General features: G+C 40.3%; 1 protein-coding gene across 2 annotated transcripts in view; it reads right to left on the bottom strand.

Annotated features, from left to right (window-relative positions):
• LOC111582708 (mitogen-activated protein kinase kinase kinase 11) overlaps positions 1 to 13,214 on the bottom strand; it is a 69,951-nt gene extending 56,737 nt beyond the window's left edge. Inside the window, exon 1 of one of the 2 annotated variants that reach the window (XM_035957808.2) lies at positions 11,339 to 13,214. In XM_035957808.2, the coding sequence (XP_035813701.1) occupies positions 11,339 to 12,095 (757 nt within the window). In that variant the 5' untranslated portion in view covers positions 12,096 to 13,214. The remainder of the gene's footprint in view (positions 1 to 11,338) is intronic. The other variant, XM_023291536.3, reaches the window with a different exon arrangement.

The following is a 13,214-nucleotide window of genomic DNA, read 5'->3' as shown; positions in this document are numbered from 1 at the left end:
TTATATCAGCATCATGGCTTCACGTGGAAAAGAATTGTCAGATGAATCTAAAAATACGATCGTGAGACTTCACATTGATGGAAAAGGATACATGAAGATCAGATGATGTTTGGAATCACAGCTGCAGCAGTAAACAGGGGATAAAGAACAAGTTATAGTACCACTAATCAGAACCCCAGTGGTTGTCTTACTAAAACTACGCCACACAGTGTCCTACTTCTAAAATCTAGTTCTGAAAAAAAAAAACAGCTGGGCAAATACTTTAGATTTGGCAGAGAGGTTGTCAAATGAAAATAGAGTTTCAGTGACAGATAAAACAGAGTGTAGAACAGTGTAGCACATAACCACTATGGACAACATCCAAGAGAAAAAAAAAGAAAAACCTTTACTTCCAGCAAAAAACTACAAGATTAAATGTTGCTAAATAACAGAAAAAGAAAGCTGATGGATATTAAGGGAACGTTTTTTAGGCCAGATGAGATCAAGATAAATGTCTTTGGCTCAGATGGGGGTCAGTAATGTGGCCATGAATGCAACAGTGAAGGCATAATCCTGACAGTGAAGAATGGAGGGCGGAGTGTGAGGATATGGGGCGGCATAGGTACAACATTTGGTTGGGAAATTCCATTTATATCATTTTAAGAGCCTGTAGATATTAGGGCTGGACCCAAATATCCATTCCAACCCTGATGTCACGCTTCACTTCACTCGTGTTAGTAAACAGAAGACAAGAGCCGAAGACGGAGATATCCATGCTAATGCTATGCTAATGCTGTTGGACTTCAAAGCAAGATCAAACTTCTCGAAAATGCACTTCGGATATTCATCATCAATTTGGACCGAATATCCGGAGCCCAGAAATTGCTATTCGGACCAGCCCTAGTAGATATACCAAAATACTGGCAGACAAGATGACTGTCAGTCTGCAGGAACTTGGCAAAACAGAAATAATCCCAATTACCAAAATCCTGCACAATAAAGTGAAAACTATGACCCGTCAGAGTCAGAAGTTTAGGATCCTCCAAGATAAGGAGGATTGAGTCTGTCATCAAAAATAAAGCTGGAGTAATATGTAGTTGTTGTAACGTCATGCAATGTTTAGTGACATTACACTGGGGTGTACTCACTTCTGTTGTCGACTGTGTCCTCTTAACTATCATGTCATCCTGCGGGTCAAAACTGACCCATTTTAAAGTTTGAAAATGTGGAGAAAAAAAAATTTTCACAGTGAAACTTCTGATGTCCACATTTTCAACATGTTTGGAAAATGAAATTTTTTTGGTGGAAAAAAGAAATGTTAAAAATGTTCTTAAAGAAAATATTAGAAGTTTTACTGATATATATGGAATAAGTTTAGATATTTTTAGGATTTTTTGGGAAGATTTTTACTCAATTTTTACTTATTTTCTGAAAATAAAACTTTTAAGGGATTTAAGGAATTATTGAAATTTTCTTCCTGAAGGTTTTGCAAATTTTCAGAAATTTGGGGATTTTTTTTGCTGAATTTTTTGATTTTTTTCAGACAAGGAAACAGTATTTTTTGGTGCCTGTAAATGAAGACAACAGGAGGGTTCAAGCATCCCTCTCTTTATGCAAGCATCATGTGTAGCTCAGCTGAGTCGAGTGTGATCAAACGGCGAGGCAGAGAGAAGTGGAACATCACAGAGGGGAACTGTAGGACATTTTGACTGAATCTTTCTAGAATATTATAAGTTTGAGTGCATCGTTATATAATAAGGCTGGACAGAACTGGCAGCTGTTTCTAACCTTGATTTATCTTCTGTTCATTCATTTGAATATTTGTTTAATTCATTTTTAGTTTCCCAGAAGCCAAAGGAACATCTTCAAATGTGTTGTGCTGCATAACATAAATCTAGATGTTGTCAGTTGCAGCTGCCTCATTATGTCACAGTGATTTAGGGATGTGATGACACCCATTCAAGGATGAGCATTATGCATACAGTATTCCACAATCAGAAATGCTTTTCACGTGAAGTTTGCATAAAGACTGTGGAGTATGAATGTTCCTGCATTTGCCGTTAGCCTGAAATCTACTTCACTGGAGTCTGAACAAGCAAAACGACTTATTGGATAAATGTGTAAAGGTGGAGAATGCGATTTTAATCCAATCAAATACCTTAAAGGCAAGTCTCCTCACGCTGTAACACCTCCAGGCAGCTATTTAGGGTTAAGAAGACCAGATTCTGATCTAAAGTAATGCTTAGAGAACCATAACTGCACTTTCAATGGTCCTCAGTACATAAAAGCTACATGTACTGCTGAAAAAGCTTGGTGAATTTACCTCAAAATAAGGTTCAAAGAGCAGCTTTTACAACATCACGCTTGTATGATTGGCTGGATGTTTCTCTGTTCGACTGGCTTTTTAGGGGGGGAAGGTATGCCCTACAACGGCCATCTTTGGCGCAACAGAATTCTCCAATGGATTTCTATATAGTTTTCTTTAAGTGGTGAGTCTGTCCTTTACAACGTATCTAATCCAACACATTTTTGGGCTCAAATTTACCTAAAAACAGGAGGTCCTCGGTTTACAACGTCCTCGACTTACAGCGTTTCGTCGTTACGTCGCAACTGGCTATGTGGAACTAGTTGGCGAGCGGAGTGGACGAATACGTCGTCACGTGGCGCTATAAGACGGCTTTGTTTACATTCTCTGGTTGTACACCACCTCGGATTGTGCTGCATTCGCTAATTTTTTGCCCTTCATTATGGCTCCCATGCGCAAGTCAGACTCTTCTGATGGCAGTGTTCCGACGAAAGGAAAGCCATCTCCATGGAAGTGCAATTACATAGAATAAAACTCTCGGAAAAAGGTGAAACACCGACAAACATTGAGACTTTATCTGGTTATATAACTCATCAAAGTGGCTAAAATTGAGCCACAAAATTACTTCAGCATGCACAGGACAAGTGCTGAAAAGGATGGTAAATCTGCCACTTCTAAATCATCAAAGCATGCTAACCAGTGAAATATCAATATTGAGCATTTTGCAAGCTGTTTTAGAGCAACCAGAACCTTTGTGCATGTTCCAACCACAAGAACTAACCCCGACCACATTGATTGATCTTCATAGAGGAAAACAAGCGCTATTTTTCACGCTTCCTGAGGTCCTCGTTGAGTAGTACTGGTCTCTCAAACATCACTATTGCCAGCGTAAACTTCACCATTTAGGCTAATGTAACACCCTCCATTGTTCTGTTTCCTACATCCTCATAGAACTGGAGTCCTGCACTGCACTGGAAACAGAAAGGCTAAAAAGGTCAATTATGGAGCCATTCAATATTTTACTCAGACTCCCGCAGCAGAAAGTCGAATAATCTTTCCCCAGCTTCCACCTTTAAGCCAGTGCCTGAGTGTCACATAATGAAATGCTGCCTTCAATAGCTTTTCCTCGAGACCACAGGTTCCTTTCTTCTGCAGTTTGCCCTGGCACTGAATCCTACACCAGCCTATTAAAAGACTATTAAGGCTCATCAAGCGATAGATTTCACGGTCTGATTGCTTTTACTGACAGGTCTGTCAGGCTGTCATAATTAGCCCTCTCCTTCCACCTTTACCCCAAATTAGGATTCTCTGCTTGAGCTACAGCCAAGTTTATCTACGTGACGAACACTACTGAGGTCTTTTATCAGCTAGAGCGATGAGAGTCAGCCCTGACATGCTCGACAGGAGCAGAAATATCTCCATCTCGTTCCACAAAACGTGCTTTATTCTGTTTTGAAAAAGACCGACGAGGCTTCTTTTTCTGCTGAGGCGAGCTACATGTGCAAACCTGACAGTCCTCACGGCTGAATTTACATCCATAGATAGAATTTTCTATTTTATTCTTACTCGAACTCATCGCCTGACAGCCGCTTTCACAAAATGCAGGTGCATGTTTGGACCTCACCGAGTCTCCGATTCCCTCGTTCCCTTCGCTAAATATAACTGCAGGATCAAGAAAACGGCTAAAAATGTTTAACCCTCGTGTCGTCCTGCGGGTCAAATTGACCCGGTTTAAAGTTTGAAAATGTGGGAGAAATAAATCTATTTTCACAGTGAAACTTCTGATGTCCACATTTTCAACATTTTTGGGAAATCTTTGAACATTTTTTGGTGGAAAAAAAGAAATGTTAAAAATGTTTCTTAACCCTCCTGTTGTCCTCATTTATTGGCACCAAAAAATATTGTTTCCTTGTCTGAAAAAAAAATCCAAAAATTCAGCAAAAAAATTTCCAAAATTTCTGAAAATTTGCAAAACCTTGAGGAAGAAAATTCCAATAATTCCTTAAAAGCTTCCCTTAAAAGTTGGATTTGAAAAAAATCCTCCAAATTTGGCAAGAAAATTCTTGTAAATATTCAAAAAAATGAGTAAAAATCTTCCAAAAAAATCCTAAAAATATCTAAAGTGATTCCATATATATCAGTAAAACTTCTAATATTTTCTTAAAGAACATTCACATAAAAATCGATTTTTTTGTGAATGTTCTTAAGAAACATTTTTAACATTTCTCTTTTCCCACCAAAAAATGTTCAAAGATTTCCCAAAAATGTTGAAAATGTGGACATCAGAAGTTTCTCTGTGAAATACGTTTTTTCCACATTTTCAAACTTTAAAACGAGTCAGTTTTGACCCGCAGGACGACACGAGAGTTAAGAACATTGACAAAAAAAAATAAAATAAACCAAAATCCAGTTAATTTCGCTGGATTTTGGTTGATTTTTATGTGAATGTTCTTAAAGAAAAGATTAGAAGTTTTACTGATATATATGGAATCACTTTAGATATTTTTAGGATTTTTTTGGAAGATTTTTACTCATTTTTTGAAAATATTTACAAGAATTTTCTTGCTAAACTTGGGGGATTTTTTTAAAATAAAATTTTTAAGGGAAACTTTTAAGGAATTATTGGAATTTTCTTCCTGAAGGTTTTGCAAATTTTCAGAAATTTGGGGATTTTTTTTTTTTTTTAATTTTTGGATTTTTTTCAGACAAGGAAACAGTATTTTTTGGTGCCCGTAAACGAAGACAACAGGAGGGTTAAACTGCCCTCATAATCTGCTGCTGAACAGAGCTGTGATGTCTAAGTGCAGCGGAGGGTAGTTCACCACACGCATGCAAACATCACACACCCAGCCGCCTAAAACACACACAAACACACACAACCAAACACACACAGGGGATGTTATGAGTGCACTGCAGTGTAGGGGCCCTGAATGAAAACATGCTGGTAGAGAGATGTATCAGATGCTTGTCCACTCGTTGCAAAGGGGAAAAAAAAGAGACATGTTGATCCAAGATCTAACTGTGGCTTCTTCCTGAAAAAGAGGCCTGTGAGTTCAACCCAGCAAGTGCTTAGCTTGGCACTTTCCCCACCAGTTCCAGCTAAAGCCTCCGCACAGTTTTTATGGCATGTGGTGATGCCTATAGCTGTTTTCAGGTCTATGAAGGCTTTGTGCAGACAGCTGATGGTCTGAATGAGCCTCTAAAGGCTAATAGCACAAAACAATTGAAACAAAAACATGAAATGGCAAAAAACAACAAAGGCACAAGCAAGACAAAGGAAATACAAAAAGATAACGACAAAAACATGAGACAAACAACAAAAGTCAGACTAAAAAAAAACGACAAAAACAAGACAAAATATTACAAAAATTAGACAAAAGAACACTGAGCAATATAGTATTGTACTTTATGATCAAAACAACTTGTCAAGGTCTAGAGATTGCTTTAAATTTATAGTTTTACAAATTTACAATCTGCAGTTAATGTCTTCTCTGTAATTTTTACACTTTACAAAGTCGCGGGCCGGATTGGACCCTCTGGCCGGCTGCTTTTGGCCCGCGGGCCGCATGTTTGACACCCATGAACTAGATGATGAAGATAGTAGAGTATCTAACAGCTACTGCAAAGTGCAGCTAAAAGAAGAATAAATAGCAGCCTACATATCCCAGATGACCTGACATGTAACTCCAAATGAATGTTGCTCTGATGTGACGGATGTGTAAATAGACAACATTCCCCAACAGCAACAACAACAAAAAGAAAACAAGTTGCAGCTTTAAAGTCCGACGTAAGTCAATTTGACATTTGTTTTTGGTGGCGAAAAGCAAAATCCTGCTGAGAAGCCAAGGACACACACACAATGTAAGCAGCTTTTTCCATCTATCTGTAGCACAGAAGATAGTATTTGTTATTGCTGGCACCTCAGAATAAGCACCACTCCATTTAGCACAGCCCCAAAACCAACGAATCTGGACATTAGCTCCGTTTTAAAGCCCTTATCTAACCCGGAAGCTGCCGTTAGCCGTGCACTTTTCCCTGCTGGATGTTTGCTTGGCGCCTCGTGCAGCAAGCCGAGGTGCGAGGCGAAGACGTGTCCTTGTTTGTAGATAAGAAGTAGCTAAAAAGTTAATGTGGGTCACGGTTCAAAGTCTGCAGCATTGAACCTCTGACACCGTCCATTCCTGCAGAAAAGCCCCGCAGCCTCATTTAGATAATCATAAGATACTAAAACACAAATCTGCTAAGAAAACAGACGACGGCTGAGTGCAGAGGGTGTGAAAAATCCTCTCTCATCCCGAATAGGTGAGAGAAAGAGGCTCCTCTGGCTCTCTGTTCTGTATTTGCATTTGATGGAATTCCAGTTATGGCCTCTGGCTCGGACCCAAGCGCCCAGCGATGCACTTTCTTCAACGCTCCTGTTTAATCAGCATCTTCAGCCGGTCATTAGCGACAACAGCAACTCTCTGCCGTTGTTTACGAGCCCTTCAGGGGTAAAGACTGTTCACCTTAATCCATCACTGGAACAGACGGCCCTAATTATCAAAAACAATCTTCTTTTTAACCCTCCTGTAGTCTTCATTTACGGGCACCAAAAAATATTGTTCTTTTCTCTAAAAAAAAATTGAAATATTCAGCAAAAAAAAATCCCCCGAATTTATTTAAAAAATTTGCAAAATCTTCAGAAACAAAATCCAAAACTTCCTTAAAAGTTTCCTTTAAAAGTTTTTTTTTTTTTTTTTTAAATTCTCAAATTTGGCAAGAAATAAAAATTTAAAAAATAAAAATTGTAAATATATTTTCAAAAAATGAATGAAAATCCTAAAAATATCTAAAGTGATTTCATATAGATAGGTAAAAGTTTTAATATTTTCTTTAAGAACATTCGGAAAACAATCAACCAAAATCCTAATTTGACGGGATGCTCCTACTTTAACCCTCCTGTTGTCTTCATTTACAAGCACCAAAAAATATTGTTTCCTTGTCTGAAAAAAATCCAAAAATTCAGCCAAAAAAATGCCCATAATTTCTGAAAATTTGCAAAACCTTCAGGAAGAAAATTCCAATAATTCCTTAAAAGTTTCCCTTAAAAGTTTTATTTTAAAAAAATCCCCGAAATTTGAAAAGAAAATTCTTGTAAATATTTTAGAAAAATTAGTAAAAATTTTCCCAAAAATCCTAAAAATATCTAAAGTGATTCTATATATAGCAGTAAAACTTCTAATATTTTTTTAAGAACATTTGGAAAAAAATCCAAAAAGATTTTTTTCCGAATGTTCTTAAAGAAACATTTTTAACATTTCTTTTCCACCAAAAATGTTCAAAGATTTCCCAAAAATGTTGAAAATGTGGACATCAGAAGTTTCACTGTGAAAATATTTTTTTTTCCCCACATTTTCAAACTTTAAAACGGGTCAGTTTGACCTGCAGGACAACAGGAGGGTTAATGCATTTTCCTCACCTTGTATGTGTTTTCTGACAACCAAATCCTCACACAGAGGACTATTCTGTCCTCACATCACCTCCACTGCTTCCATCTTTTCCTACATTTCTTACAACTGACCGCCGTATTGCATTACCGTTCACCAGCGGCTGCAGATCAAACTCGAGTTCCTGCTTCCTTTTTGACAGAATTCTGCAAAATGGCAGCTCCAGAAAGGAGAACTTGCGCCACTGTTCTGAGGAACTGACACCACAATCGGAGGTTTAACATCAACGCTTTAGCACATTTTGTACCGTCAAAGAAGCTGCCGCGCTATCTGAATTTTTCCCCCTTTCAAGATGCACTGCAAAATCTCTAAATCTTACCAAGCGATTTTTCACTTGTTCTATTGGCAGATTTTTTCACTTACTTCAAGGTAAAAGTTCCTTGAAATAATAAGTTTTTTTTTCTTGTGTTGAGAGGGGCATTTTTTCCAGTGTGCCCCCCGCATGGAGATGCTCTTGCACCTGTGCGTTAAACCCGTCGGCTTCCAGCGCCGCCAAAAAGCTGACAAGTTTGTCGAGATCTCGCCACTTCCCCCACCTTCTCCTTCCACCAGCACCACAACAGGATATTGCTCGGCGACACGACGGGGTTACGGCTGCGTGGAGACATGTAGGGGCAGGCCAGGGACAAAGATTCAAAGAAGAATTAAAAAACAAGAGGCAGGAGGAGGCAAAGGAGAGCGATACGATCTGCCGGCGCACAGAGAGAAGGATTGTGTTGGCTCTGGCCTGCCTCGTATACAAACACTATATTAACATAACTCCTCTTTTTTTTCCTTTTGTGCTGCAGGGAGACGCGTTTCCAGCTGGGAAAGAACCCGACACAGGGGTGAAGATAAGCGAAGGGGGTGAAACAGAGTATGAGGAGAGAGGGACTGTCGAGGATGAACGAACCAGACTGACAGAAGTTTAAAAAAAAAAAAAATAATAACATGCTGCATAGAAAAGTATTCCTATGACGTGCTGAATAGGGTCCTGCACTGGAAAAAATGTCCCTCTCAAAACAAGAAAAAAAACTTATTTCAAGGAATGTTTATCTTGAAATAAGTGAAAAATCTGCCAATAGAATAAGTGAAAAATGGCTTGGTAAGATTTATTTAAATAAGATATGATATTTAGAATATTGAGATCTTAAAATTAGCTGGGAAAACTTATTTTAAGCTATATTTTACCAGGATTGTCAAGCTTAACATAAGTCAGACATGCTCAAAAAAATAGCAGTTTTTCACTCAAAAATAGATTTTCACTTTCATGTAACCTCCTAATTTGAGATGTATTAACCCTCCTGTTGTCCTCATTTACGGGCACCAAAAAATATTGTTTCCTTGTCTGAAAATAAATCCAAAATTCAGCAAAAAATTCCCCAAATTTCTGAAAATTTGCAAAACCTTCAGGAAGAAAATTCCAGTAATTCCTTAAAAGTTTCTCTTGAAAGTTTTATTTTTTTTAAAAAATCCCCCAAATTTGGCAAGAAAATTCTTGTAAATATTTTCAAAAAATCTTCTAAAAAAATCCTAAAAATATCAAAAGTGATTACATATATATCAGTAAAACTTCTAATATTTTCTTTAAGAACATTCACAAAAAAAAATCTACCAAAATCCAGCGAATTTCGCTGGATTTTGGTTGATTTTTTGTGAATGTTCTTAAAGAAACATTTTTAACATTTCTTTTTTTCCACCAAAAAATGTTCAAAGATTTCCCAAAAATGTTGAAAATGTGGACATCAGAAGTTTCACTGTGAAAATATTTTTATTTTTTTCCCAGATTTTCAAACTTTAAAACGGGTCAATCTAACCTGCAGTACGACATGAGGGTTAAACTTATTTTGAGTTTTCATGTAAAATTCAACTCATAACAAAATTTCAAGATTGTTTGACTTAACAAGATATTTAAGATGCATTGTCTTAAAACAAGTCCCTCTATGTTGCTGAAAGGTCGCTTGTTAAGGGAATTATCTTAAATCAAGTGGGATGAGACATTTTGACTAAAAATGAGACAAAAAGACTTGGTAAGATTTGGAGTTTTTGCAGTGTGTGCTAAAAACAAACCTTGAATCGAGGGAGTTAATCTTGCAGTCAAGGCCATATTCTCTCCGTCTCCCGGCTGCTCTGATGTTTTGCCGTGTCAGTCTTCCCTTGTTAAACAGGGAGCAAATTCTATTTCAGTGCAGGTTGGCGATCAGGACCTGCAGCAGACAGGATGAGCAGGGGGGAAGGTTTTCTGGGACGGGGATTACATGCTGCATCGCAAGAATGATAATAACAGAGGGGCAGGCTGCTGGAGAATTCAAGTGGCTCTGTGTTTAGGGTAAAAAGCCCCGTTAGAACCGATGTAAAGCTCTATCGGCATCGCATCTCTAAGCAGCGTCGGTTTAAATGACAAGGTCCAGGGCGTACGTGTCGCCCGAAATACTGACGCAAGACCTGCGCTGCTGCATCAAAGTCCAAGGTGCTGATTCGGAAAGCTCCCTCTTGGATTCCTGGCCTTTGCTATATAGCACAGCATGGCATTCTGTCCTATCAACAGCACATTCTCGGGCGCCCATATAGCTCAACGTGTTAAGCGGCGACCCATGTACAGGGGCTGGTCCCCGACGCAGCGGCCCGGGTTCGATTCCCGCTCGCGGCCCTTTGCTGCATGTCTTCCCCCAACTCTTCTCCTCTGTTTCCTGTCTCTCTCTCACTGTGCTTAAATAAAGCCGAAAAAAGGCCAAAAAAACAACTCTAAAAAAAAAAAAAACAGCACATTCTTGCAAGCCTTGTACTCTCTGTAGCCTCAGACTACCTTTTTTACAGCCTGGGAGTCACATGACAAAGCTGTTGTCTTACCACTGATCTTATTCTGAACGCTGTGGGTTGAACTTGAGCTGTGTCGACATAAATATGAGATATTACTACAACATTACGGTGCAGAATTAAAAGTGGAGAGTCTTTTTAGTCTAAATATGGCTTTATACATACTAGTACACCAGGTTCTATGACAGTTTTGGCCCATTAACCCTCCTGTTGTCTGCATTTACAGGCACCAAAAAATATTGTTTCTTTGTCTGAAAAAAATGCAAAAATTCAGCAAAAAATATCCCCAAATTTCTGAAAATTTGCAAAACCTTCAGGAAGAAAATTCAAATAATTCCTTCAAAGTTTCCCTTAAAAGCTTTATTTAAAAAAAAAAAAAATCCCCCAAATTTGGCAAGAAAATTCTTGTAAAAATCCTCCAAAAAAATCCTAAAAATATCTAAAGTGATTCTTTATATATCAGTAACACTTCTATTATTTTCTTTAAGAACATTCACATAAAAATCAACCAAAATCCAGCAAATTTTGCGGGATTTTGGTTGATTTTTATGTGAACGTTCTTAAGAAACATTTTTAACATTTCTTTTTTTCCACCTAAAGATTTCCCAAAATTGTTGAAAATATGGACATCAGGAGTTTCACTGTGAAAATATGTATTTTTCTCCACATTTTCAAACTTTAAAACGGGTCAACACGAGGGTAAACACCCCGCTACCCTTTATTCCTGAGAGACGGACACGGGTTGACTGGCTGCTGCTGATGAACGACTTACTGTTGTTTGACTTGAGATCCCGGTGGATGACGGGGACGATGGCCTCGCTGTGCAGGTACAACATCCCCCTGGCGATCTGCACGGCCCAGTTGACGAGGACGTGCGGCGGGATGCGACGGCCGGCCAGCGCCCGGCTCAGCGGCCCACCCGAGGCGTACTCCATGATGAGGCACAGGTTGGGCTCCTGCAGGCAGACCCCCTTCAGGGCGATGATGTTGGGGTGGGTGAGCATGGCGAACAGACGCGCCTCCTGCCTCACGTTCTGCGCCGTCACGCTGATGTCCTCGTCGGGGTCCTGCCGGGCGGCCTTCACCGCCACCAGCCCGCCTCTCCACGTACCGCGATACACCTTCCCGAAGCCGCCGACCCCAATGACCTCCTCCAGGCTGAGCTCCCGGAAATCCACGGCCTCGGGTTCGAACTCGCCCACCACGGCCGGGCTGAGCTCGCCGACCACACCGCTGCCCGGAAGCTTCCCGTATCCGCTGGGCTTGAAGGAGCCGTAGTTGGACGGGAAGATGCCCACCTTGTTGTTGACCTTCCCGGCCCACCAGCCCTCGTCCCCAGATATCTCGGAGTCCAGAGACAGGACCTCCACCAGGTCACCTTTACGCAAAGTGAGCTCATCCTTACAGGACGCCTCATAGTCGAACAAGGCCGTCCACACGGGGTTGGTGAAGTTCCCTTTTTGTGATTGTTCCAAATTCTTCCAGTTGGACAGCGGGCCACGACTGAATATGTTCTTCAGCGGCTCCATGGAGCCTCAAGCAGATGTTTTGACTGGATCTGATTTTGCACCCCAAGGGTTTGAAAATAAAGTACAAAGGAGTACTTTATTGCACCTCGCTCCCTTTCCTGTCTTTCTTGGTGGCTCATCAGGGACCAGTGGAAAGTGTTCAAAGGTTGGACCAACAAGTGCGAGGGTTCACAGACGAACCAGGTGTCTTGCATTCGTCTCCAAGTTCGATCCCAAGCTCTCCATTCACAGAATCTTTAGTTCAGAAAGCTCAGAAAGACAGCACCGACTCCACTGGATTTCTCTCCGCTCAAGTGATGTGGTGTGTGGTTTCCCAACACATGCTTTGAGCACAATATCATTTCACCGGCCTGTATTTAAGAGGCTCTCCAATCACCTCATTATGGCCAAATGAGCTCCTCTCTGCCCTCATTCAAAAGTGCCACCTATTGAGTTCTGATTTTAAAGAGCAGAATAATCTTTAAAAAAAAATAAATAAAACTCCATGAGCTCCAAAATCAAGTCTCCCACAACACTTTTAGCTGTCCATTTTGGGTTTTTATGTATTTTTAGCCATTAAGTGCAGTGGCCACCACAAGCAGGAAGCGCTGAGAAGCAGAGAAGAATAGCAGGAAAGGAGTATTCAGTCCAGCCAACCAGTGTTTTACGACAAGTTTCAGCGCTGACCAGTTCGCATTATTGAGCCCAAACGTCCAATAACCGACGGCAAGTTTGCGTCGCTCCCGCAGGAAATCCCGCATCCCATTGCGCCAGAGTATCCATGCACACGGTGATGAGAGGAGCGCACGGAGAGGCGAATTTTATTCTCATAACAACACGAAAAACAGCAGCAAATTACAAACCGCCGATTACTGTGGAACAGGAAGAGCTCTCCAAACCTGCTCGGCTTTACTTTCAGAGGGGAGAAACACGCAGAGAAAACAAACAAACCCCCTGAAGTTCCTGCAGGAGTTTTCAGATGGTGGCCTGTTCCGGTTCGGTGCTGTTCCAGTCGTTGTCCAAATAGCGCAACACCTCCATGGTAAGTTCTGAAACGCGCTCCTCTTCCTCGGTTCACAGCCCGAACCACCGCTAAGTCTGCGCTTACAGTCAGCAGAGAGGGTGGGGTTTCAAAACTTT

Source organism: Amphiprion ocellaris, chromosome 23 (genome assembly GCF_022539595.1).
Source record: "Amphiprion ocellaris isolate individual 3 ecotype Okinawa chromosome 23, ASM2253959v1, whole genome shotgun sequence".
In the NCBI taxonomy this organism is placed as follows: domain Eukaryota; kingdom Metazoa; phylum Chordata; class Actinopteri; family Pomacentridae; genus Amphiprion; species Amphiprion ocellaris.
The sequence above is the reverse complement of the archived record's forward strand: the minus strand, read 5'-3'. Positions and strand labels throughout refer to the sequence as shown.